The sequence below is a fragment of the Agelaius phoeniceus genome, chromosome 8, assembly GCF_051311805.1.
Source record: "Agelaius phoeniceus isolate bAgePho1 chromosome 8, bAgePho1.hap1, whole genome shotgun sequence".
Lineage (NCBI taxonomy): Eukaryota > Metazoa > Chordata > Aves > Passeriformes > Icteridae > Agelaius > Agelaius phoeniceus.
Window position 1 is genome coordinate 23,733,355 of NC_135272.1, and position 26,341 is coordinate 23,759,695.

Below are 26,341 nucleotides of genomic sequence, written 5' to 3' on the forward strand. Positions count from 1 at the left end.
TGTCTGATAGCAGCACAATAAAATGTCATTGCTGTGGTTTGCTGAATCTGTTGTTTGCTAAATGTCAGGAAGGTTGCTGAGAGATGAGTTCTCAGTGCAGCCCTCGATGTCCTGCCTAATACCTGAATAAATGGAGTAGCAGTACACACACTACAAAGAACAACTCTGTGCATACAGATTTTATTTTAGCTTGTAAAGTGCCAATAAGAAAAATGCTTTCAGTAGTCAGCTGTCAGGGGTTGTTTCATATTTCTTATTACAAGCAGATAACGTTCACCAGACTCATTTTCAGGACTTGCAAAAGCTTGATGCAGACAGTTGTCACTAGTTCAATGAATTAAATGCAAAAAAAGAAATTTTTACTTAATCAAGGATGTGGTGGAGTTGCCTGTCAGATGTCATGAGCCTTACATGCATGGTTGACTTCCAAGATGAAGATACTGCCTGTGTTTTTTATGTCATTAAACCCATTAGGCATTTTCTCCCATTGGCTGCACACAGGGTTGCTCCCTGCCCGTGCTGAATGAGCCTGTTGGTTTTGATCAGCATCACAGGAGGCTGGCTGCCTGCCTTAGAGCACCACAGGGAAAGAAGGGTCTGCTACAGAGGCAGACCAGGAAGGGAGGCCTTCCTCAGGCAGTGCAGATCCAGCACTGATTTTCTCTGGTGCTGGAGGATGCTGATGACTGCAGATCTGCCTTGAGACCAGAGGAAATCTCAAAGGGAGAGGGAAATGGTTAATCAGTGGTGTACTAATCCAGCCCAGCTGTTGTCTTTCCTGACCCAATGACCACTGGAGAGATTTAGAAGAGGAAGCTATTTATGCTTCTGGTTAAATATCTCTTCTGGCAAAGGATTAATTGCTTTAGATTATCAGCTCACAATTGCAGGTTGCATTCTTTTATGCTGAATTTTCAGTTTAAATACTCAGCTTGAGAAAAGAAACATATAACCTGAAAATTCTTGGAAGATTGCTTGAAAATGTCTCTAAAGCTAGTCTGCTTTTTCATTCCAGGCAGAGAATTTTTCGTAGGTCTCTCCAGGCGGACAAATCAACGTGGTGCAGAAATTCTGGCTGACACATTTAAGGTTTGTAGATTCCTGCATGCCACAGGAAATAGAAGCTGTCATTCACTGAACTAATTGAACAATTGTACTGGCTAAGATGTTTGTCATACTCATGTACTTTATTTAAGACCTAATTAAAAAAAACCCAAAGGTACAAGTTGCTGAAAGGTTTGAGCATCCTGTAAAGTGGTAGATGCTGAAGTTGGATCTGAAATGTGAGATTACTGCATAACAATCAGTTGGATAGTGGGAGGCTGTTATTTTTTGAGAGCACATAAACACTCACATTCTTCATGTTCTCATGTATCAGCCCTGTGTTCTTATTGCTGGTTCCTGGAGAGGTTTTATGTACCTACTCTTTAATTAAGCATTTTATTGTATTTCTTTGTGGTTGCAACAATAGTAGTGTTTGAACCATATTCTGGATTTTATGCCAGTCTCCAGACAAGACAAGCTGGTCCAGAGGACAATGTCATACTTAAACAGTTGACACTGTGCCCCGGGGTTGATAATTTGCAGAGAGTAAAATTAATTATGGAATGCCTCCTTATAATTATGGAACTAGGACACTTAAAAAATATTTATAGCACCCTTCTTTACTCCCATACAGGATTATGCTGTCTCCACAGTCCCTGTTCATGATTCTTTGCATCTGAAGAGCTTTTGCAGCATGGCTGGACCAAACCTGATTGCTATCGGATCAAGTGAAGCTGCACAGAAAGCCCTCAAGGTAAAGCACATAAGAAAATATTCTAAACAGCATATCTCTTTCTGCTCTTTTTAAAATATCTGCTTAAGGATGCTGGAATTTTAAAATACATATAGATCAGTGAAAGAGGAAACAATGACTTTGTGTTTGAGTCTCCTGTGTGTGCAAACCAAAAAGAATGTCTATATCAGGCAAGAGAATGGTGATGTTGATTCAACTTCATTTATCTTAAGGAAATAAAGAGAATATGCAGGTTATTATTTACAGCTTTTTAGACTAAAAATCTGATAATTTGGTGTTAAAAGGGAGGAAGGAGATATAGTCAGACCAGTGGAGATATTTACTTCAGATGTTGCCATGAGGAAACTTGTCTTCTAGAATTCACAGGGGGAAGTAAAGGTTCCATCCTGAAAGAAGGAGGAAGAGGCCCTACACTTGTATAGAGTGTTTATAAACATGAGCAAAATTCAACTACAATACTGGTTACTCAGTGCTGCAGTTTGAATTTGAGCCAGGGCTAATCTGAGAACTCATCAGTTTGATTAAACCCTTCTGCACTGCTCGGCTAATCATGTTAGCTATTGTAACCAAAAGCCTTTTTTGTCCAACCTGATCAAATATTGCTGGTAAATAACCATCAAGTAAACACCAGCATTAATCAAGGTAAAGTAATAAGGAGATACATTTTTAAAAGGACATGATAATTAACAAGATAATCTAGCAGTCTCTGATTGTTGGTGGATATATTTTTAAAAATAAATCAACTGTCAGCTTTCAGTATGTTTCTCTGCACTGGACATTTAGCAGCACATTTGCATGTGTCTGAGGACAACGTTTGCTCACACCCTGCCAGCTGAGGTTAGGGAGTCTGGGCTGGAGCAGGGTTTTGTCCCATGCCATGTGCTCTTCTCATGCTCCCAGAGAGCTGACAGGTTATATCAGGCAGCCATGTCACAGCAACATATGGAGTTACCCAGAACATGTTCCAGTGAGTTGGATCTGGCTGTTTGTCCAGGAGTCTAAATCTCCTATGAGAAACTATTGGCAAACAAATGGGTAAATTTTCTGTCTTGGAAATGATGGCATTTGCAGTGCTGCTGATCACCAGCTTCCCCTAACATCTGAATTCTTGCTTTCTGACAATGTATTTGTACTTGTTTACTTGCCACCAAAGCAAAAAAAAATTGCAATCAGCTTCTTGCAGTCTTGTGGAAATGCAAGTGCAAGAGGATCTTGGAGGAACTGACACTTGAATTAAAAGCTGCTCCCTGGATTTCAGCAGATGAGCTGAGCTGTAGCAGTGCTGTCAGCTGTTCTCCTGTTACCCAGCAGAGTCTGTGGCAGTACAGTCCTGCTGAGTCTGTTGCCTGGCACAGCCCAGCATGCCACTCCTTTATTGTAATAGCTTGTTATTTTAAACTCCTCCTTCATGTTGCCATTCTTTGTGACTGGAAATGCAATCATACAAGCAAGATGACTGAGCTGTCTTTAACCATCTCTGGTAACTGAGTTGTTTTCACATGTCATGTTAGGCAACTGCTTCTAGTGAACTGCTACATCGTGCTACTCTAACATTTTACATTTAAAACAGGATTTATCTGCTTACATTCTTGTTTGAAATAGAGATTTTTCTTGATTGTTCTTACTGCTGCAACTTATGTATCCTTACAGTACTTTAAAAATAGAAAAAGAAATTTCATCTGGTGCTCACATATGGCCAAGTGCAATTGATCTTGAGTTCAGTGCAGTATGTGTAATGTAAAGCTCTGCAAGTGAGCTGGGAAATGAATCCACAGAGTTTAGGATAATAGACCACATGCTAGAAGCAGATAATAAATCAGAAATGACATTTTAACCATTAAATCCTCTTCAGGTTTTGGCAAGTGTAGAGTATTTATTTGGACTGCAGCTGAAAAGTGGCACTTGAGGAAACTTGGTGAAAGAAAGAGACAGATGAAGTGCAGAAAGTACCAGAGCCTCTGGTGACTATCACATCTGAAACTTTAACTTCCCTCTGCTGTTTTCAGCATGCATTTAATTCCTTCTTGTAGTTAAACCTGTTTATAATTCCATACACGTCATTCCACATTTGAACATCAGCCATGGCTGTTGAGAGGATGAAGCCTGGGATTATTTTTCAGGTCCCTCAGTGAAGCCAGGATTTCCTGTAAACATGTCACCTTTGGGCCCTGATCAGGCACTGCCAGAGTTGCTGCCTTTACTGTGGACATGAATGAGGACAGATTTGGGCTGTGACAGTGCCAGTCCCGGTGCAGGGCGTTGATGTGGCAGTGCTGCAGATGAGCACCCTGCACCACTTTTTCCCCAACAGGGGACACAGCCCTGGGGTCTTGTTGGGACAGCAGAATGGCAGGAACTGGCCCAGGACATAATCCAGTTCAGGTTCCAGCAGCAAATGCAAAAGCTAGGCAAGGTGACAGTGGGAGCTGTGACACAGCATCTGTTGCACACTCCTTTCTGTATTCTCCTGCGCTATACCAAATCCAGAAGAGGCACATTTGTGGCTGTTTGTATTGGTTGATACAGAGCACAATTTCCCTCCACTTTGTGATGAGTGAAGATTGGACAGCAGCAGATGATTGTGGACACCGTCCTTGATCAGACCATCTCTGTCACCTTTTGGATAACTCATTAGTAATCCCAAAGCATCTGAGGGTCACACATGTTGTTCCTGGCTTTGACAAGCTCAACTATTCCCTTGCAAGCAGTGTGGATTGTATCTGTAGCAAGTTCCTACTAAAAAGGTTGTCATCTCACTGTTGAGAAATGAGTCTGTCCCTTGGGTAGGCTCTGATAGCAGGCATTGACCAAAGGAGCAGCCCTGGGGTGTCCCCACAGGACTGGCAGGGAAAGCCTTGGTGTGCATGCACTGCTCTGGGGTAATGCAGGGTGAGGGGGGATCACTGATGGATCTTGGCAGGGAGGGCACTCATCCCTCCACATGGCCTGGGCTCAGTCCTGCAGTCAGCTGAGTCTGGCATATTTCCTCTGAGATCTGGAATAATGGAGTGGCATGTGAAACATCTGGGATTTCAGCTGGTCACTTGAGAGGAGGGTATGCTAATTCAGAGGCAGTGTGGCCATGGCAGATGTCAGGACTGAGCAGCATTGCCAGTCAAGGTGCAAGGCAGAGTAGGTGATGCAGCTGATAGTGTAACCCCTCATGTCCCCTCACAGACTTGTCCCAGCAGGACCCAGAGCAGTGGTCACATCTGCACTTTGCTGGTCCTTGGTATCTTGGAGTCCAGCCTCATTATTCAATGGGATTTCTTTATGGTCAGGACTCTGTTGGAGTATCTGCAGTAGGGCAATGCCATGACTTTAGCAATATACCTCTCTTTTTCCTCCTGCTTTCAGGACATGATTGTCCTGCCTTCTTCTTGACTCTCTCATTCAGTATTTTCTGTTGGAAGTGGAGCTGCTCATTCTTCCCCTAAATTATTCCCTGGGGGACGCTATTGATAATGCACCTGTTTTGACAGTGATCAAGGGAGGCTTATCAAAACCACATCTTAAGGATAATATAGAAAGGAGTCTCTTTTGGGTAACTATGCCCTTGGTCTGTGTCCAAGCTGTGATCAGAGCAGAGCTTTTAAACACTCGAGCACAAGGAGTTGTTCTCGCATTGGCAGTTGCCCCCATTCCTTTGATTAAATGCCTTTTGTTCTTACTCCATCTTGTGTAACTGAAGTCTCTGCAATGTGCCAGCTTTTGAAGAGCTGAGTAGTGTTTCTCTGCATGACAGGAGGGTTATAGTGGCTGGATAGAGCAGAGGGGTTCCCAGCTCTGCCACAGAAATGCCTCCAGACACCTAAGGGAGAACTTCATCTCTCTGGTGTTCTTAGAAAACAGTCTGTACTGCCATGCAGCAGGAAAAGGCCCAGCTAAATCTGCTTTTCCTATTGTCTGTATAGCAACTGTCTTTTCTAGTAATGCACAAGTTTGCATGAAAACATTATCTCTTCTTCCTTAAGAATTCATCATTTGTGCCTCTGCTTATTCCCCACATGAAGTCATAATCCTCTATTTATGCTATCACAATGGGTTGCTGTGGAAATCATTGCTAATATTAATAACCCAAAGAAGATGACATCAGGTAGGGAATTAGCAGAAAGTGCAGATGAATGCTGACTTTTTTGTAATGTGGGAACAAAGAAAGGTTAGTGAATTACAAAGAAGTGTTGAGAACTTTCCCCTTTAAGCTAACATTAAAAAATGAGACTTGGCTTCTCTCAGCCTTGTAGATAGGAAAATTAATCAATTTATAATCAATCAATACATGAATCAACTTATAAAATTGTATGTACTTTCCTTTATCTCCTTCTGATTCTTCATTACTTTATCAATTAGGGGTCCATACCATCTCAGAGGATGTAGGTCTTCACTGAGTGCCAGATGACCTCCTACCTTAAAAAGTCAACTCATTGTGTTTTACTTTGAATTAATTTTAGATGGTGTTATAGCCACTGCACTTATCTGAGTGTTAGTTCTGTTCAGTTTGCATATGTGCAGAAGAATCTTTGGAAGATAAAGACTCAAAAGTATATATTTATATACTAGAGATTATTTATGAATCAGTTTTGTTTGTTGGTTGGTTTTTAAAGGGTGAGGAAAGTGTCCCTTTCAGTACATGTTTTTCCTCACCAGTAAGGCTGTCAGGCACAGGAGCTGGGTCAGAGGGTGGCTGAGAAGATGTCATGTGCTTTGCGTAAACGGGGACTCATGTTTCTGATCTTTGCTTCTTTTTCTTCCCTTTGACCATTCTCTCCCTGGGTTCCTGTTCCAAACGACAGGATGTTCGTGCTCCTGCCTTCTCCACTGAAAACAACAGCTCACGTAATTGGCTTCCTTTGCTCCTTCTCAGGCCGTGGTTTCCCTTTGCATGGTCCTTGGCAGAGCTGGCAGGCAGGGGACAGCGTGGCCATGAGGGATGGTGGCTCAGAGGGCACAGCGGGGCAGGTGTGCACACGAATGACACTCAGTGCCCATCGCATCTGTGGTGATGCAAAAGGTGTCCTGTGCCAGGAAAAGCCGAGGAGCAGGGTGGGAGAGGCTGCTTAAAAGAGCTCTTCCTTCTGGGAAACATGACTGAGAGGGTGCAGCAGGGAGGCAAAGCCAAAGCCCAGCTGCTGGGACTGTGGGTGTTAGGCGGAAATTAAAGCAACACTCTGGCTGTGGATGGACTAAGAAATTTGGCATGCTGAGTATGGCAGACCAGGGCACTGCTGGCTTCACAGATCCTCAGTGTGGTTTGTGTCTGTAGCTCTGGGCTGTCCTGTCCTGGATCCCTATCAGACTTCTCGGTGCCTGACAAGAAGGCTTAGATCATTCTCCTTTGATTTATGCTGCTCACAGTGGCTGTGATGGCCCCTTCCTACTGAGTCTACTATGCTGTTGTCTCTTCTGCCTGCCTGCATGTCAGGGGGGACACTCCTGATAGATCTTGACATTCCAGCAAGGTCGCTGGCTTTTCCAGCTCTGCTCTTCTGTCCCCTCTGGCCAGCCTAGCCAAGGGTTTCATGGTCACTGCTTTGTTTAAGGAAACTCTGAGAAGCTGCTGAGTCCTGTACAAGGCACACGGCATTGTGGCACAGCTCAGCAGCTCCACTCTGTCCTGCACTTGCTTGCGTTGAACCCAAAGGCTGCTGCTTTCTCTCTCCAGTGCCAGTTGTTTCTCTAAATATGAAGAAATTAGGAAGAAACTCAAAGGACAGTCAGGGCAATAAATCAGTGAATGAATTTTGGTTTCAGTGTAAAGTGATGTGCAGCTGGTATCACTCTGTATGAGAGCTGATTAGCTGAGGTCCTGGAAACCATGCAGCAGGTCACCTCCACTCCGTATCTTGGGATGCAAAAGTGGGTACCATCACCTCTCACCTGAGACTGGAGACACCATACCATGCAGCACTAAAAAAGAAGCTCTTCTGGGTGTTTTGAGAATTTTTAAAAAGGAGATTTGGCAATCAGCAGTATTTTCCAGGTAGCAAGCACTAATTTACCTTTCTCAGCTGTCCCTCCAGATGGCAGTGGGCTGGTCAGGTGCCTCTCCTCATCTTTTGCCTTTGCTGCATAATGGTATAGCCTGACATTGTTCCCAGACAAGTGGTCTTTCCTCCAAGGAGAAAAGAAACATGTTGACCTTCCAAACTCCCATCCAGTCTATTGCTGTTATTCTTCTCAGCAGTTTTAGTTGCCCTGCACCATAAAAATACTTCATTTTTGTCATTATAGGTGAAACCTTGACATAGTGTAATCTTTTCTCACACCTTTCATTCTCTTGGATCCCAGGGCAAAGGTTGCTTAAGCTTCAGTGTCAAATGGGCTAAAGTTTAATGTGCTTGGAAAGAAAGAAAGAAAAGAGGTGGGATAGAAGAATTATCTTAGTTTTCTTAAAAGAATACTTTGACTTGAAGGATTTAAGAAAGGATAGCTGAAAGCTGGTGAGGGAATGATCCCATGGGTGTAACTCCATTTGAGCTTAGGTTTGATTTTTCTTTTAAGTGTTGGCAGTCAGGAAAACAGTGGCTAATCAATACAAACATCAAACCCTGGAAATCTGGGCTTCTCCACCAGCATCACACAGGCAATTTAGATGTGATGCTCAATGCCCTGTTAGCAAGAGGAACATTCAGTGTATGTTTGGTTTTGCTTGTGGGGAGTTGGGGATAAAAATGTGCATTGCAGGTGGGTTTGGTCACTCTCTGTCCTGCAGCAATCTGGATGTGAGTAGGCAGCAGGGCTCAGACTGGGGCCTTCCTCATGGAGGGGGGAACATTTGTAGCTAGGCTTGGCCTCTTCTAAAAGTGCATGCAGTCATCTTAGTTGTGTCAGAGATAATGGACCCAAAACACATACACTTTTTCCTTCATGTATAATGCTGCTTCATAGTTAGGATTATTTAGTTTATCCATTACCTCAGTTGTCTGAGGACACACTGTAAAAAACTATAGAGAAGGCATTTTAGGCTATATGGATGACTTCAACATAAGGAAAGCATGACTAAGGGCTGAGAGAATGTGCAGTGAAAATTACCCTCTTTAAGCTGAGGAAAATTCCCAGAAAAACAAGGCACATGGGAAATGCCTGGCTCTTAACATAGCCGGTTGTACAACGTTTGTGCACAGAAAGCCAGCCCTCTATATATAAATGCATCATATTTTGGGATGTATCTGATAGAAAATACAATCAAAGGACCTTGCTTTTATCTCCTTTTCTCTGCCCTGGAGTCAATCTGGCTAGGCACATGTACTTAATGACTTCACATAATAGAAATACAGAAAACCACATGGGTCTGCAAAGTGCCCTGATTGTGTCGTATTGGTGCATTTCTGCTGCATCCAGAGCCTCCCTGTGGGGCAGGTTTGGGGTGTTATTGCCTGGGCACTCTCTCAAGTAAGTGGTTTTTGAAATTTTACTGCAACAGTCAGGCATAGTTACAACAGCGATGAAAGCTTGCAAATATGATTTCCTTTTTATCTTAAGAGCTGAGGAAGAGAGTAATCTTGTGTTGTCAAACCTCCAGTTAGTAATAAAAGCTTTCTTGTGGTGTTGTTCCAGCTAGCTGAGATCCCTGTCCCACTAGCAAGCTGTGACCTCAAACTCTTGTGCTGCTTTGTCTCACGTTCTCACTCAGGTTTTCTGATTTGTTTCTGAACTAATTTAGCCACCGTTTGTGTGCTTTATTATACTGAAAACAATCCTTTTAATGTGCCCTTGGCATCATCTCCCAGGCTCCCCAAAGCTGGTCCTTGAGGCACTAGGGCCCTGCCACTTGTCCTTTATCTGCTTGCTGGTGTACTTCCCACTTCAGCACTTTGCAGAAGCAAATGAATGGGAGACTTGTTTTTACCCTTCTGCTTAGGAATTCTTTCATCATTTCATATGGAAGCATTTCACAGTGATTCACAATGTATTTCTGATGTTCCTACTGAAAACCTACAATATTAGAATTCTGTTTCCAACAAGGAGTGGAGAAAGAACAACTGCTTGGAAACTTAGTGAAATCCAGACATAGTGGCTTTTCTTCTACTGATACATGTATTTTAGTGCAGATTTAAAAAATGTTTCCTTAGTCAAGACTTAAAAACATTGTATAGGAAGGAAAAGGGAAGCTGCTGGTGGAGGACATGTCTGCTGACTCTGGGTACCAGGTGGAAGAGCCACACTAGGTGCAGGACATCTGCAACATCCAGGAAAGCAGAATAAAACTCATCTTGGCAACATAACAGAAACAAAATTATAAAAAAGAAGATCAACTGTGCAAAGCATACAAAAATACAAAATTACATCTGGTGAAGTAAAGGTGCAAGGATTTTTGCCCAGAGAAACACATTAACCTTTTAAGGAGGTAGATGGGTCCTTGGGAACTTGGGAGAGTTTCATAACATGAGAAGGAACAAGAAATGACAATCTGATAACACTTCCTCAAGAATGCATGGCATTCTTTGTTGAGAGTTTCATGTTCTCCACAGGATGTGGATGACTCAGGCTAGAACATGAAAAATGTGGACCTATAAAGGAATTACTTACCATAGGTGTGGGCAAGCATGAGTTCTTTGTTGCTTCCCAGTATGTTTTGTAGACCCTGTTATGAATCAGCTACATTTCCTTAGTAGTATTTCTTTAATGAATGAGAAGTAGTACAGATGAGTGACCTTGGAAGCAATTTAATGACAAACTTAACTGTGCCTAAAATTGAAGTCTGCTTTCTGCTGTGTGATATAAATCACTGGGTTCTCCCTGAGAAGGGAATTTAGTTGAAAAATGTTGTTAACAAAAGACCAGGTTTTTCTAAAGATAATATTAGTGTGAATATTTTAAGCTGAAAAAAAGCCTTTTCTTTCTTTTTGCATCTTTGCATGTATGTGCAATGTATGTGGGAACACAGGTGGGCTGGAGGAGAAATGGAAACATTTGCAGTTTGCTTAGGCTTTCAGTAGGACCAAAGTTTTGGACTTTGAGTCTTGTTCAGTTCTGTGTTATTCTTGGTCTCTGTGAGGCTGAAGCTGATGTAAAGCTGGAATGCTACAACTGGGAATCAGGCATCTTGTCTTCGGGCTTTTCCCATCCTTACTAAAATGGATCTGATCCAAAACATGGGATTGCATGCTTGTCGTGTCCTGAGAGTCTCTGTCTCTGAAATTCCAGCCAGCAGTGTCTACATTTGTGTATTTATACCCAAACCTCTGGAGGCCAGCAGCTCTCCTGTTGCAAGGCAGGCATTGTGCTGTCCCCCTGGGAACGAGGATTAGCACAGACGTGCCTGCTCATTCCCCAGCACAGGTGCTTAGTGAAAGAGTAACTGCCTGCAAGGCAGAACAGAGGTCCTTGAAAAGAATTAAGATTGGGCTGATATCCAAGCTGGGAACCATTCCTGTCCTCTTTGGTTTAATTCATACTCATTACATAAATACTGAACAATGGTTGCTTTTTTTTTTTATAGGTGCTGAGCACCTATAGTCTCAATCAGTGTCAGGAGCAGTTTTGCATACTCAGTGTGCAATCCTTGAGGAAAAGACCCCACAGAGGATGCTTACCAAGTGCCCTGCTTAATCCTGCTGCTTGCAAGAGCCATTGCACAAAGGTTTTCTATGGCTCTTTTCAGTTAAGTTTAGTAGATTCTTCCATAAAGGCAGAGATAAAAGGAAATATCTGTACTTGCTGCATAGCAAAATGGCTCTTGACTGCCTTGGCAATCACAATTATCTATTTCTGAAGATTCTGTTCTCCCATTACTTTGGGACTGCTCATGTGTTTGATCTAAATAGCTGCACTCTGTCTCCTGGCAGACCATGCAACAGATGAGCGACCACCGCTACGACAAGCTGACAGTGCCTGACGATGCCGCAGCAAACTGCATCTACCTGAACATCCCCAGCAAGGGCCACGTGCTGCTGCACCGCGCCCCCGAGGAGTACCCAGAGAGTGCCAAGGTGAGAGCCAGCCCTGGCTGCAGCCAGGCCCAGCAGCTCCCTGCTGCAGGGATGGCGCTGGGTGCCACAGCCACAAGGCCACGTGTATCGCCCTGATTTTTAAAGATTTTTTAATGTTCTGGTGTTTACATTCTTGTAGCAAACTTTCTCACACACTTCCTGTAAATAACTTATTGTTTTGCATTCTTTTATGGAGGAGGAGAAATTTGATGGACTGTTGGTTTGTCCAGTGTCATTGGAGAGGTGGCACTTTCACCCTCCAATCCACTGTCACTTTTGGAAAACTATAAATGTTGGAGTCAGAAAATAAACTTCCCTTTTTTCTTCACCTTGAGAGCAGCGGTGTGTGCTCGTGTTGTTTCGTGTCCTATAACGATACACATGCACCGTGGATGTTCCTGTTGATTAACAGTGTTGGGATGGCTTGGCACCTGCTGGCAAATCCATGTTCTGTAAATACTTAGAGAAAGGGGAAAACAGAGGTGTAAATGTAATGATTTTTCCCTTACTTTTTTTTTCCCTGAACAGGTATTTGAAAAGCTGAAGGACCACATGCTGATCCCAATAGCTGCCACAGAACTGGCCAAAGTAGATGGGTCACTCACCTGTTGCTCTGTGCTTATTAACAAAGCTTCAGAATGATGAGTTTACAGAGTCCCTCCCTTGTAACTGGCAATAATGTTACACACAAGGTAGACGAATCTGTATCCACACTTTTATTGTTTTTATTGACAATCTACTGTACCACTGTGCTACTAACCCTTGTTTACAGATTTTTTGCATTGTGATTTTTATTATGTCCTTGCAGATGGTATTTAAGGTGGATGTAGGGTTTGTTGGGAGCACATAACTCTGAAGTAAGTTAGTCCCATGGGCTAGCAGAAGACAATTATAATGGCTAACCCTTAGCTTTAGTGATTTAACATATCTATGTGAAAATTTCATGAAACCTGGCTAATTCTCAGTATTTCAAGCACCTCTGTTGTCTTTACACTGTTCCCTTCTGTCTTCTTTTCTCTTGCTTCCTTGCTCTACATGTGTTTTTCCTTCCTCAGTCTCCTACTTTCAGTGGTGCAAAGTATTAGGGGGACTGAAGAAAACTCAGTAGGCTCATGAACCTTGTGTGGTAGGGAAGCTTAGCTGGGACACTGGGCAGTGGATTGTGCTCACTGTCCTGGCCACATCACAGTGCTGCTGCTGCTGCTGGGCAGAGTTGTGGCTGGAATCCATTTCAGACACCAGGGACCAGCTTTGGAAAAGCTTCCTCTGATGGGAGCATCCAAGGGCAATGACTGCCTGGGAAACTTGAATGACAGAAGGAGAGAGTAGTGCAGCCACACAAATTGTCTCCTGCAATTCAGGTTCCAGTTTCCTGCTAAGACCTGATGACTTTCAATGTGGTGAGAATGGGAGAGGAGTTTTTTTTAAAAGGCCAGATCCTAGGAAGCCTCTGGACCACAAAAATTAAATGCAGAGATGCAAAAGAAATGTAAAGTATGGGGGAGTTAAATCTCTTTGTTTACATCTTAAAATTTGTTTCTCCTTTCTGTTTTCTCTTCATTTGGAGGCCACTTACTAGCAAAATTCAAAAGAAAAGGGTGCTAGAAGAAGTTGAAGGACAGCTATTCCTAGATTATGCCCATGAATAAGGGAAACTATTTTTTCCTGGAAGATTGTAATTTTTTCTTTATCTGCCCTTGGGACAGTTTTCCTTGGAACAATAACCATCTTATATTTTTTTGGTGGCATGAATATTCACAGTGGTATTCAGTTAAGACAAATATAATTTTTGTAGCAAATTCCTCAACATGTTTACCCACTGAGTCATGGCTTTTTTTTTTTTTTTTGCCACTGCAAAGTGAAGCACACACCATTGTATTAACATGCTTCTTGTTAAATCATTTGTAAACTAAGGATGGGAGCAATTCCCAAACAGAGGCAGCAGTGGGAACTCTCCAGAGACTGACAAATAGTCTGAACATGTTATCAGCTTCCTAGACATCTCCTCCACCTTTCCTGAACCACTTATGGTGTGTTGCTGAGGTACAGTAGGAAATGAGTGAGGGGGCTTGGGCAGTGTGGTGTGCAGGAAAGCAAACAGAATTAACCAGATGCCCACTGGGATACCCTTTGGAAACCTGTTTTGTGCAGCCATAAGGGAGGAAACACAAGTACTCACACTTGTAGGTTCTCTCTGGCACATCTCACACTGCATCTCAGTGGTAATGAGAGGAAAACCTCCTGGCAGCTGCTGATGCTTTGTGGGTGCTCTGTTTGTTGTGATGACATGAGGTGTCATGGGGAGGAGAGCAGTGATGAGTGAATATATTGTATGTGCAAAGAACATGGCCCAAAGGAAGTTCTTCAGCCAGCCAAACAGCAAGTGGGGGGGTTTCCTATTTATGGCTCTCCTGTCCCAAAGGGTGATCCTAATGTTCCCTCTTTGTCTCTTCCATTCCCATGCACCATCATATAAACCTGAGCCAGGTGATCAGGCTCTCAGGATGTAAATGTTGCAGTGGGGAATCTTTTTCTGCCTTCCCTTGGTGCTTTTTAAATATTTGATAAAGTATCACACATTTCAAAATAACCTGACATTAAATAGAGATTTTGTGCCAAAAAGTGGCCCTGCAGTATTGAGCTGTGAGCTCCTAAAGGCAAGCTGTGCTCTGTTAAAAACCTGTGCAGCTGTGGGAACTGTCAAAGCTGAAATAGCCCCCCCCATCCTGATTTGTCCATTTGTCCCTGACCCCCATCCATGTCCTTCAGTCCCTCTTCCCTCCTCTTGCTAGGGAGCCAGAGCATCCAACTACACTGGGAGAGTTAGGGTGTAGAATTTCAATTTTATTTATTGTTAAATATTTCTATAGTGTTGGTTTTGGTTTTTTCTTCCCCCACCCTCTCTCACCTCTCACCTGTCTCCTTCCTCAGACTCCCATTTCTAGTTTGCTCATCAAGGCATGATGAGAACTTTTCTCATTTAATCCCAAGTGATTTTACCTTCTTGCCTCAGTTCTTACTTGAGTCTTTTTCTTCACTTCTCCTTCTTCACTGTTCACTCCACAGTATCCCAAGCCATGAGGGACTATCCTAAACTCACTCCCTCCTTGAGTAGGTGCCAGGAGAGAGGAAAAACTGAGGGATCTGCTTTGAGTCTGAGCAACCTCTTTTGAGCTACATGGGACAGTCAGCAGGAGCTGTAGATCCAGAGGGTAAGAAGGGAGACTCCTCTTTTTAAGATTTCTCCAGAAAAAAGAACCATTTCTGGTGACAGTGCTGTTACCCTGTGTCCTTGAAAGCCATAGAATGAGTGACAATGAATTCCCCTGATCCCTAGGGGAGGGAGAGGAGGAGTTGGGATTTCAGAGCTGAGAAACAGCTGTATAGACAGAGAGGTTGGGTTTTCACCTTTTGCCATTTAGATTTCTTTGGTTTCAGGGCTGCATTTTGGTATACAGAAAGCAAGGGAGCAGCTGAGGGACCTGAATTCCTTCAGTTGTTGTATTCAAACTGTCTGACTTCAGGCACAAAATTGAGGTGCTCTAAAACCACACCTGCTTTCTCTCTCTTGGCCTCAGTAGGAATCACAGCCTCTTAACATAGATGTTCTAAATTACATCTTAGTCTGATGCCAAAAGTTACCTAAGCTGGTTAGTGGGATCACCCTCACCTCACAGCTTCTCCTGTTGATCTTTATTCCTGCATTAGAAGGAAAAATATTATGAACACTTCCATTTATGTATTTGCAGTATGGTACTAAGAACTAAAATCATGCCAAATGCTTCTTCTTGCTGTTTGCTGTTTATTTTTCTGTTGCCCAAACAAAGAATTCAGTTGTGAGGACATTTCTGCGGTGACACATGTGCATCTAATGCATGTCCTGTACATTTTGTCACCAGAACATTTCTCAGATGCCTGATGTAAAACATCATCCTTGATTAATATAAATAATAAAATAAAATCCCAAACCAAAAAAGGGGAAGAGACACTGAACACTGATAGTTGCCCACATAAAACTCTTGATAACAACTGTCAGGCTGTATGACAGAGCAGACCCGTACTGAAGTTTTTGTGGTAACAGCTCAGCAATGGGGCTTGAATTACTCATCAAAGGATTTTTCCTTTCAGCAATCAGTTTAGCTCAGCTGAAATGAAAGAGCCAGAATGTGCATTATAGGTATTTCATGGATGTTATCTTTGCTAAGAGTTTAGGGAGATGTGTGATATGTGGGTTTCTTTCTTCAACAGAATGTGAATACAGTGTCTCTCTCTGTAATGAAAATGTGAATGCATACTGTACCTTATGAGATAAACTTGAATTCTTCCATTTATGTATTCTTGTGTTTACCATGCTAATTTTCAGTTTTAAATAGATGCCACTGTGTGAAGCTATGCTCTGATTTTTTTTTTTTTGTGATTTCCATGTGATAGTAATAGAGCTCATAGGCACCACTATGTCCAGTTTTGAAAACAAAAAGGCAGTATACAGAATGCTGTTTGTTCACAGCAAATTGGAAAATATGGGGGAAAAAAACTTTTGATTTTGTTCAGCTTCATATATGTTTTATCAATGAAGTCAGAGCCAAATTAATAGAAAACATCAACATCCACATGGAACCATTTGAGGAAGATAATTTACTATTTAAGATTGTCTATTTTTGCTTTTATCAATAAGGAAGCTGAAAAGATAAGCCTGCTTAAACAATGGTAATTGTTAAGTGATTGTGAACAAAGTATCAGTGGACCTCATGTATTTCAGAGAAGTTTTAACTGGACGTGTGATGTAAATTGTATGGAGTTGTATGTGAATCGTGTTAGTCACTGTTTTACATTGTATTGTTCTGCAGTGCACAAATGTGACTACTGAGCACAGAAGCATTACATTCATTAAACTTAATCTTGTTGCAGTATATAATTCCCCACTTTTTGTGCCAAAAACATCAATACATTCCATAATCAGTTTTAATAGAGGTTTGCACTTTGATTTAATTTTTTTTTTGTGATTCTTGCAGTTTCAATACTATATATCTCCATCACGAAGGAATAAAGTGTCAGTTGTACCCTACCCTCTGTAGTTCATGCTTCTTCTTTTGGAACTGAAAGTGTATGTATTTAATTTAATAGTGTTTCATGCTGTCTTCTTATTTCCAAGCTTATTACATACCTAGAAGTAAAGCCAATTATAGACATTAGCACTAAAACCCTTCATTCTGCTAGGGGAAATCTTGACTCTTTAAAAACAAATTACTCTTAAATGTAGAGTCTAAAATTAAAATGTGTAGAGACGAGATACCGCCTGCGAGTGGTCATGGTTAATTTTATTGCTGGCCAAGGTAACAAAACAGATGTTAGCATAGTACAGTATGTTTCTCTGCAGTGCCTGCATTTACTGTAACTTACAAAAGGTGAAACTGCAAAGGTTTAGTGGCATTCCCATTATGGGTAAATTACTCACACAGCTCTTGTGTCTTTTCTCCCCCACAATCTCAGGAGAGGCGACTGCACTCCAGACATTGCTTTGAGGTAACCTGACAGATAAGTGCATGTGTTATGTCTAAATACTTCCTGTGGTGTGCTGCAGACTGCTCCTGGGGCTGCAGTGCCAGCAGGGTACAGTACTGGGATACAGGGCAGGGTGACCCTGCAGCGGCTCTGGGCTCCATCATGGGCGTGTGTGCAAGGGCTCGTGGGCCATCAGTGCCATCTCCTGGCAGCCCGGGAGTCGCTGGTTCAAGGCCTCAGTGTTGTTCTTCCAGCTTTTTAAGAAAACCAAGATAATTTAACAGAGTAGGAATTCCTTAATGAACTGTAGCAAAATAATTACATTACTTTCAAACTGTATTTTGCTAGTATAATAGGACTTTAAATAAACCATCATCTATTATTCTCCTTGCCAGAGAAGTAGGGACAAAGGATCTTAAACACAGCCTTCATACTGATTTTACAACATTGGTTAAAAGTATGATTTTTAACTAATGTATTTAAATCAGTGCTGTGTCTAATGTGAATACATTTAGTGTGATGCAATTAGTATTTTAAACTACTTCATTTACATGACTGCAGGAGAGAGATTTGGTACCAATTTACCTGAATTTGTTTCTTAATGGCAATGATTAGATGAGTTTTGTGCAGAGTAGCCTTCTTCCTGCTGCCTGCACCATTAAATCCTGGTAGGGTGTTCTGGCATTAAGTCTGCTAAAATATATTCTGCTCTTGTATTCGCTAACCACATGCTCTCTTCCTGACTGCTGAAGTGAAAGCATTCCAGTTTGTCTCCTACACGGCTCAGGAATCAGCAGCCTAACCCTCCAGACATCACATGGCTTTGAACTGCACCTCTTGCTGAGCAAGGTTATTAACAAATACTCTAAATCCAGAATGCATGAGAGATGTTTTTATCAGCAGTGTTGTGTGGAGCCAGCAAAGTCCACAATATAATTCACCTTGAAGAGGAAGAGCTGAAAGGCATGTGATATAATAAACAGGGGTGGGAGTCAGGGGCTGGGAAGATGCTTGGCTCTGTTTCAGAAGTACCACAATCAGTTCTCTTGGAAGCATCAGAGAAGCCGAAAGCTTTCCATGTATTTTGGGTGCATAGCACAGATTGGGGAGGATCAATGTAGGCACTTGAATTGGGGAAAAAATGGTCAGCCCTGCAGCTCTTGGAGTAGGAAAATGGGAGATAAATAGGTTACTTTGCAGAGATACATAGCTTTGAGAAATTCAAATGCACTACAGCAAAGAAAGGTTGCTTGGAGTGGGAATAACAGGAAGCCATGGGCTGTGAGCAGGTGTGCCCCCAGATGAGCAGCAACCAGGGCTCTGAGGGGAGGGTGAGCCTGAGAGTTTCCACTGGCCACAGGGGCCCTCACAGCAGTGGCAGGGGACGGACGGAGCTGGCTGGCAGCAGTTTGGGGATTGGCCCCGATTTTACACCCAGCTCTGCAGAAATCAGCCCTCTCAGCAGGTGCCTAGTCCTTTATTTTTCACGTGTTCTGGGCAGGATCTTCGTGTTTATTTTAAAGCTGGGACTGCTAGCACTGTAAAATAGATAGTGTCACGATTAATAGTTCAAGTACAATTGCATTAACAAAACATGTCAAGGACTTTGCAAAACTGTAAAACTACCATAAAACTGGCAGGTTTTCCCTACTGACAGCAAATCGCTTCTACTTATGTTCATGTTTATCTGGTGAAAGGACAATTTTAGGAGTGCACGAATAGCCCGAGTTCCACCCGTGCCAGCTGCAAGAGCCCCGATTGCTGCAGTTCAGCGCTCTCTTTCCCTGGGGAGGCGGCGCCGGGTCCCGGCGGGGCCGCGGCTCCGTCTGCTGCTGCCTTGGAGCACGACCCCGTGCACGGAGGGGCTTTGGAACACCGCCAGGCCCGAAACCGGCGGGCACGGCCAGCCGCTGTCACTCGTGCCAGTATCTGCCCGAGCTGCGGGCCCCGGCACCGCTCCGCACGGTCCAGCCGCGTTAGCGGAGGGGCTGCCACAGGTCCCGGGGGGGCACGGGCAGCTCCAGCCCCAGTCCCGGCGGCGCAGCCCCCGCGCCCAGCGAGCCGCGCCCGCCCTGAGGCACCGGTACGGCCCCGCGCACGCGCCACTGGGCGGGGCCAGGGCGGAGCGCGGTTCCTGAGCGCCCATTGGCGGGGCAGGGGCGGGGCGGGACTGCGTTCCGTCCCGGCTGGGGGCGGGGCGGAGCGCCGGCTCTGAGCGCCCATTGGCGGGGGCGGGGCCCGGGCGGAAGCGCCGCCCCGCGTGGGTTTCCCCAGCGGCGCCGCCGAGGGTTCTGCCATGGAGGGTCCGCGGTCGTGGTCGAGCTCGGGCGGCGCGGGGCGGCCGCTGACGGAGGACGAGATGGCGGAGGTGAAGAAGGATGTAAGTGGCGGGCGGGCCCGGGGCTGGGTGCAGGGCCCGGGCGCAGGGCCCGGGCGCGGAGCGGCGAGCGGGGCCCGGGCGGGGGAGCGGAAGCGCTGTGGGAGCGGGCGGGGGACGCGGCGCGGGGGACGCGGCGCGTCCGGGAAGGCGGCGGCGAATCTCGAGCACGGCTCTGCCCCCCGGGGTCCCCCGGGGCGAGGCTGATCATGACTCGCGTATCCCGGAGCTCCCCCCGCGCTCCGGCCGTGCTGTGTGCCGCGCTGCCGGGGCCGGGCTGCGGGGCTCGGGTCACCCGGTGCCTGCGCCGGAGGCAGCAAACGCGGGGAATAACGTGGTACCCAAAGCTTGGCTGAAAGTGTGTGTGCTGCTCCTGGTGCCGGTAAAACTCTTAATTAGAAAGCGTGGATATCTTATGTATACTTAGGTATGTTATGTATACTTAGGTATTTTATGTTATGTATACTTAGTTATGTGTACTTCGGTATTTTTTATTGAGGCTTATTGTTCTCTATTTTCTTGGGTTTTCCCCTATACTTATTCACTGATGTCTGGAATCTGATGGAAGACTTCATCCTGATGCATTCTAGATTAATTTATCTCAACGTGAGACTGGGAAGCAATGTAACCCACCTTAAAAAGTGATTGTTTAATTAAAAAAAAAAAAAAAGTAAAATCAGTTTATCACTTATTTATTGCCTATCCATTGTTCTGTTTGTAATTTACAGTGTCTTATGTTTGATTCATTGGGGGTTTTTTATGTTCTTTTAAAGTACAGTGAAGACCGCTTGCAGTTTGGTTTTTCTTTCTTTCTAGCTTTATGCTCAAGTGATTTCCTTTAAATGCTTTGTCATAGCTCTATGAGGCATGTTTTCAAGCTAGTACTCGTTTCCACAGGGTAATACTGCAATAGGTGGCATTGGGTAGTTACACCAAAAATGGATAAAAGCCACTTGAGTCAGACACTATAGGTGTAACATGGCAGGTGTGTTAGTCTGGGTCAGTGACTGAACCCAGGGCTGCAGCTCACAGAAATGCATGACTGTCACTGCAGCCCTTAACCTTACAGGTCCTCCCATAGTACTTGGAGGGGAAAGGATGGAAATCTTAGGTAGAAACAAATAACATTCATTTTATCATCAAAATGCAGTCCCATAAATCTGACTTCATCAAAATGCAATCCCATAAATCTGACTTTAGAGCTTCTGCACTCAGATTTTAAATGTTGTGGCTTCACAGCTGACTCTGCTCTCTCAGAGCTGTTCAGGTAACACCGATGGGATCTCTGCAAGCCAGGGTGCTGTGTCAGCATTAGCACTGTGTGTGACACGGGACAGCACATCTCAGGAAGCTAAAACTGGCAAGGACATCTTGGTCTGGGCAAGGTTGTCTTGAGGAGGAGTTATAAAGTTTGGAGTCTTGCAGTTAAGAGCTGAGAAGGATGAGGGTGAGCCATATAAAATCACTCATACAATGGAATAGGGTTACAAAAGACACAAAGAAGCCACTAACGTTGTTGAGAGTACATACATGTATGGATGAAAGTGCATGTATTTTGGATGTCAGTAATTTGTTGAACCTGTCAATAGTATAAATACATAGGTTTAAATTTTGTAAATAAATAGGTTTATTTACAAACATTTTGAACTGTGAGTACATTCATGCTGCTCCTTTGAGACCACTTTTGCTCAATGCACAGAAAACATCATAACTGCAGTATTTTGGAATTGTGCCTCAATGTGGCAATCAGATGATCAGTGAAAATGGGTGTATTTGTAGACAAAGTGAGTAGGTGCTGTTTGGTATAATTTCATTTTTACTTGACTGTTTTGAAATGTGCTAACCTCAGACCTTATGTAATCACATTTTCTATAAGTAGTCACTGTATTTCTTAACAAGCATTGGAACTGCTGAGTTCAGTCCAAGAGTTAATGAAAGTGATAATCAGGGAACCGCTTTTTAAAAAAAATTTTTACACTGAGAAAAATCTCAACTAAGTAACACAGCAGCAGCCTTAAAAATTCTTTTGCTGACCTGTATCAAAATCATATAGGTTCCAAATAATTTGAAATGTTGGCTCATACCAGTTTGTTTTGCTTTTCAGGCTTTAGAAAGGATGCGTCCTTACCTGTGTGATAAGATCATAGCCGAGAGACACTTTGATTACCTGCGCTCCAAGAAAATACTCACCAGGGAGGACACAGAAGAAATTTCTGCTCGATCTTCCAGTAGGAAAAAAGCTGGGAAGTTATTGGACTACTTAGCAGAAAACCCAAAGGGACTAGATACTCTGATTGAATCTATCAGACGAGAAAGAACACAAAACTTCCTGTTACAAAAGATAACTGATGTAGTGCTGAAAGTCAAAAATGAAAAGCTGGAAGCTCTTAAAGGTAACAAATTTTTAATAATGTTGTGTAAGACATAGGTTTTATTTGGAGGGTCTGCAAAATTAAAATCCAAAACTAAAATCTTCCTCTGGTATTTGGAACAACATGTTTGGAAATATTACCAGTTTGTATTTAAGATCCTAGTGCATGTATCCTGGCTTTACCTTTTTACTATCTGAACACATCCATCACAAATAACAACTAGCAAAAAGCCCCTGTTGTATTGTTATGATGGATAAATCGGTCTCCACATTTCAGTTTTGCTTTTCAAAAATGGGTGGTTATGTTCCATCTTGCATATTTCTTCAACCTGTTTACTGCAGGGGCAGGATGCTCTGGTTTAGTTAAACTTTGTGTCTCAGCAGAAGATGTGCAAGCAAATGCAGCTTGAGGGGAGTTCCCCTGTATGCCTTCACTGCCACAGCTTTAAAGCAGACACTGTAAATACATGTGTGTGTTTTTCCATACAGGCTAAGAGGTTTTGTTGACACCCAAACCTTGAAGTGACTGTGTGTACTTATAGTTTAAGGCAGAGAAAGAAAGTATAGGCTTTCTACACCAAAAGTGTTACTTCCCCTTCCACGCCCATCAAAAGGCAAATAAAGAAGGAAGAACTATGTTCTAACCACAGAGATGAAGGGCCTGAGGTTTGCTCTGGCTTCAGGTAAAATCGCCTTAAATGCTGTCCATGTTGGAGCAGAACCAGCAGGTGAAGCTCTTAAAAGTTTGAAGAACACAGTGAGAAGAATCTAAAAAAAGTTGGGCCAAAGGGCTAAAGTGACTTTCTAAAATGACCTTTAAGTTACAGTGCATTTTTGTCAAGTACTATCTGGTACTGAGTACAGAGAAACCATTCATATCAGCCTACATAACCTGCATGTTTGTTTTCTAATTTGTCAGGAATTCTGGATGTCACAGGTGAGATGAAGGGTTAGTCTGTTAAAAATATGGACAGTTGATTTTTGACAGTCTTACTGATATTAAATCACAGCACAGTTTAAGATGTCCTCATACTGTAATTAAATCCAGTATCTGGTTTTTTGTCTTAGGTTTAAGCTGCAGCACCTGTATGACCTCACTGTACGGAGGAACAAATAATCTTTCTAGATCATTTTCTGATGAATCAAATTTTCTGGATAAAACAAAAGACAAAGAATCTACCCAGATACATCACCCAGAAGAAGATTATAGCACTGCCGCATTTGTGTCTGCTGTCTCTCTTCATTCAATGAATTTGCCAATTGCAGAGATGGGAAATTCACAGTGCAGTGTTTTCTCAGCCACCCTCCCAGGGCCTGGAGAGCCTGGGGCACCCCCACTGCCCCCAGAGCTGCAGGCAGACCAGCAGGAGCCATGCACTAGTTCAAGTGACAATTGCTTTTTGCCTTTAAGATCACGTTCTGTTCAGCCACAGTGAACGCGGTGACTTTCCTCTGTTCATCTGAATGGTACTGAAACTTTGTGGGATGGCTCATAAAAGCTAAAAAATGTTTTCAAACTGTTAGGAAAATTGGAGGAAATAATCTATGCAATTTCTGTTTTAATTTTGTAATTGTGTGATGCTGGTGCTGCTTGACTTTTTTTGTTTGTTTTGTTTTTAGGGAGCTTTGTACAAAATATTGTGGTGTTACACCAACAAACGTTTGTTTTTTAAACCAATAAGATTTCACATTTAGTGTATGAGATTTCACACCAGCAGATACTTTAGCTGGAATTACAGAACAAATGGGTTTTTTCTTTCTGCAGAAACTAATAAATAAGCTTTTCTTAATGTTTCTGTGATGGGTGAACTGGGAAAGATGGTTGGGAAAAGTACTGAATATGGAAAAAAATCTGAACTAAAAACTTAAGCTTACTTACCAAAAATCTTAAACATTAACTGAGTTAAATGTTTCTCACTAGGATAAATTCTGCTCTCTGTGTATATGTGTGCTGCTCCATTTGCAAAAATCCTCACAAATCTGGCCAAATCATGCTTATTAGCAAGGAGTTTCTTCCTTGTGTGAACTTTGTCCTACTGGTACATCAAGAGGCATCAGTATCACAAATACACTTCTGCAGGCCTCAGCCTCTTCTTCTTGTATATTAGTTTAAGATTCCAGATTTGAGATGCACTTTAAATATAAATTCTCTTTAGTACTGGAAAAGGAATGTAAACTGCTCTAATGGCATTGTGAGGGCTGTAAGAACACGTTATTGTAGGATGCTGTTAAGGAGCAAAGCTTACTGTATGCTTTGTCCCACTAGGGAAGTGGAGGAGAAGCTGTGTGACACAAAAGTATCTGTACCTGAAGGACTCTGGGAAATATGGCACTTCAAATCCCTCCTCTTCAAAGCAGACAGACAGGTTTACATTTCAAATTGTTTAGAGTCAAATGCATTCTTTTTCAACATGGGAAGGTTCTCATTTCTTGCCACCATGTAACACACTGTATTCCTCTCACACTGGAATTGTAGCCTACCTTTTGTGCAGGTGCCTATAATAATTTCAAAATGACCTGGTGCATTCTTAATTTGACATGTGTACAACTGTGTTCTGCAGTACTACACTTTAAAGTGATGGGATGTTTTCAGTATATCAAAGGGTAGGTTTGTATTTAAGGTCCTCAATTATTTTGGCTCTCATAGTGTGTATAGCCATGGAATACCATTCCAGTGCACACTGGGGTAATATTACTAAACTGTTCTCCATTTGTGGAGACAGGCCACCTGCAGGACCTCAGTTAGTCTCTATAAATTGTTTTTCACAATTATTCTGTTTTGGAAGTAGATTAAAATAAAATGCAATGTTCAACTACCCTCCATCCCGAGCATATGAACATCTTACATGTGAGAAAGATGTGTTTATAAAAATCCTTGTTTTTCTTGTCTACATCTACAATCATATAGTGTCCAGGCAGTGAAAATGCTTTTCAGTGGAACTGCTTAGATGAGATGGCACTCTGGAAATTTAGTGCCTAAATATGCAAGCCAAACTTTTTTCTTTAACATGAAATTAAGGATAGGATGAACTCCCTGTCTTCCATTAACTTGAATTGTAGTTGCCTGTACTTGGGAGGTCTAGAAAGTGATTTGTCTAAATGTAACCACTTAAAGAGCTCTGCTTAGGCTTGAGTCCCTTCCTGGGTTCTTGTAAAGAGAAGAGAATGAGCAGGGTTGGCCTTAACAGAGAAAATGCACCAGCTCAGGGTGGAGGCTGCCTTGCTGCTCCCCATCCTGCCCCGTGCAGTGTGCAGGGACCACTCCCAGTGGAGCCTGCAAACCTGAGACCTTGAGTGAATGTATTGTCTTTCCAAATGTCTATAATGTGCATTTTTAAAACGTATTTTTATCACAACTTTTGGAATAAATTCTTTTGTACAATTGCCTGTTTTTCTGTCTGCCTCTCTCATTTTTAAGATGTAGAGGTTGCAAGAGCAGTTCATGCCATTACCTTGGTGTGTGGTTTTGGTTTTGTGTGTGCGGGAGGCTTTTGTTCTCCTTGTCTTTTTAGAGAAGTCTGGTGGAAAGACTGACTTAATGTGAAACGCCTGTGCTGGTAGGACTGCACTCAAGAGCAGTCTGTAAGGAAAACATGCATGTGAAATCAACAGCTCTGCTGCTTAAGTAGTTTCTGCAGTTCATGACTACTATTATTAACCTGATTCTTGCTTTTTTTCAAATGACTCTATTGCTCAACTTCCTGTGGATGTGAGAAGAGTTGCTTCCAACCACACATAGCGATTTCATTCTTAAATTAAGATTTTTATTAATAGCAGGGGAGAAACAAAAACTTTGAGTGCTGAGAAGCATGACTTGAAGAAGGATTTGCAAACGCCGCAGGCACTGTGGTGTCTCACTTCAGTGACTGTTTTCATTGTACTTTGTGTATAGGGCTTACTTCAAAATAATTACATGGTATTGATTATGAGAGATCAGCTGGATATGGTTTAGCATCTTTACAGTAAAGAAAGTGATCATAGTATAACCAAAACCCCTTCCTCAGATCTTATCCTGCTTCTGGTAGTAGAAGGAATCTGAACATAGAATCATAAAGTATGCTGAGTTGGAAGGGACTCATGAAGATCCCGGAGTCCAATGCCCAGCCCTGCACAGGATATCCCCAAGAGTCACATCCCGTGCCTGAGAGTGTTGTCCAAACCCTTCCTGAGCTCTGTCAGGCCGGAGCTGTGACCACTGCCCTGGGGAGCCTGTCCCAGTGCCCAAACACCCTCTGGGAAAAAGCTTTTCCTGATACCCAACCTCAACCTGCCCTGCCCTCCATCCCCTTTGAACAGCACCAGTGTTTTAGCTGATGCAGTAATGTGTGTATGAGTCAATCACAAGAGAGGTCTAGTACAAA

General features: G+C 43.0%; 2 protein-coding genes across 2 annotated transcripts in view; both read left to right on the forward strand.

Annotated features, from left to right (window-relative positions):
* DDAH1 (dimethylarginine dimethylaminohydrolase 1) overlaps positions 1–16,795 on the forward strand; it is a 57,437-nt gene extending 40,642 nt beyond the window's left edge. The window contains exons 3-6 of the mRNA XM_054638512.2: positions 1,016–1,089; positions 1,679–1,798; positions 11,587–11,730; positions 12,259–16,795. Coding sequence (XP_054494487.1) covers positions 1,016–1,089; positions 1,679–1,798; positions 11,587–11,730; positions 12,259–12,372 — 452 coding nt within the window. The 3' untranslated portion in view covers positions 12,373–16,795. The remainder of the gene's footprint in view (positions 1–1,015; positions 1,090–1,678; positions 1,799–11,586; positions 11,731–12,258) is intronic.
* A 2,669-nt stretch (positions 16,796–19,464) lies between these two features.
* BCL10 (BCL10 immune signaling adaptor) lies at positions 19,465–25,364 on the forward strand. Its single transcript, XM_054638345.2, has 3 exons — positions 19,465–19,612; positions 21,714–22,002; positions 23,049–25,364. The coding sequence occupies exons 1-3, from the start codon at positions 19,529–19,531 to the stop codon at positions 23,414–23,416; spliced, it is 741 nt and encodes a 246-aa protein (XP_054494320.1). The 5' UTR covers positions 19,465–19,528; the 3' UTR covers positions 23,417–25,364.
* The last annotated feature ends 977 nt before the right edge of the window (positions 25,365–26,341 follow it).

Excerpts from the sequence above, each read along its gene's own strand:
- BCL10 (XM_054638345.2), top strand. The coding sequence starts at position 19,529 with ATGGAGGGTCCGCGGTCGTGGTCGAGCTCGGGCGGCGCGGGGCGGCCG. Across the intron at positions 19,613-21,713 it reads TGGCGGAGGTGAAGAAGGAT|GCTTTAGAAAGGATGCGTCC; the intron begins GTAAGTGGCGGG and ends TTTGCTTTTCAG. Across the intron at positions 22,003-23,048 it reads AAAGCTGGAAGCTCTTAAAG|GTTTAAGCTGCAGCACCTGT; the intron begins GTAACAAATTTT and ends TTTTTGTCTTAG.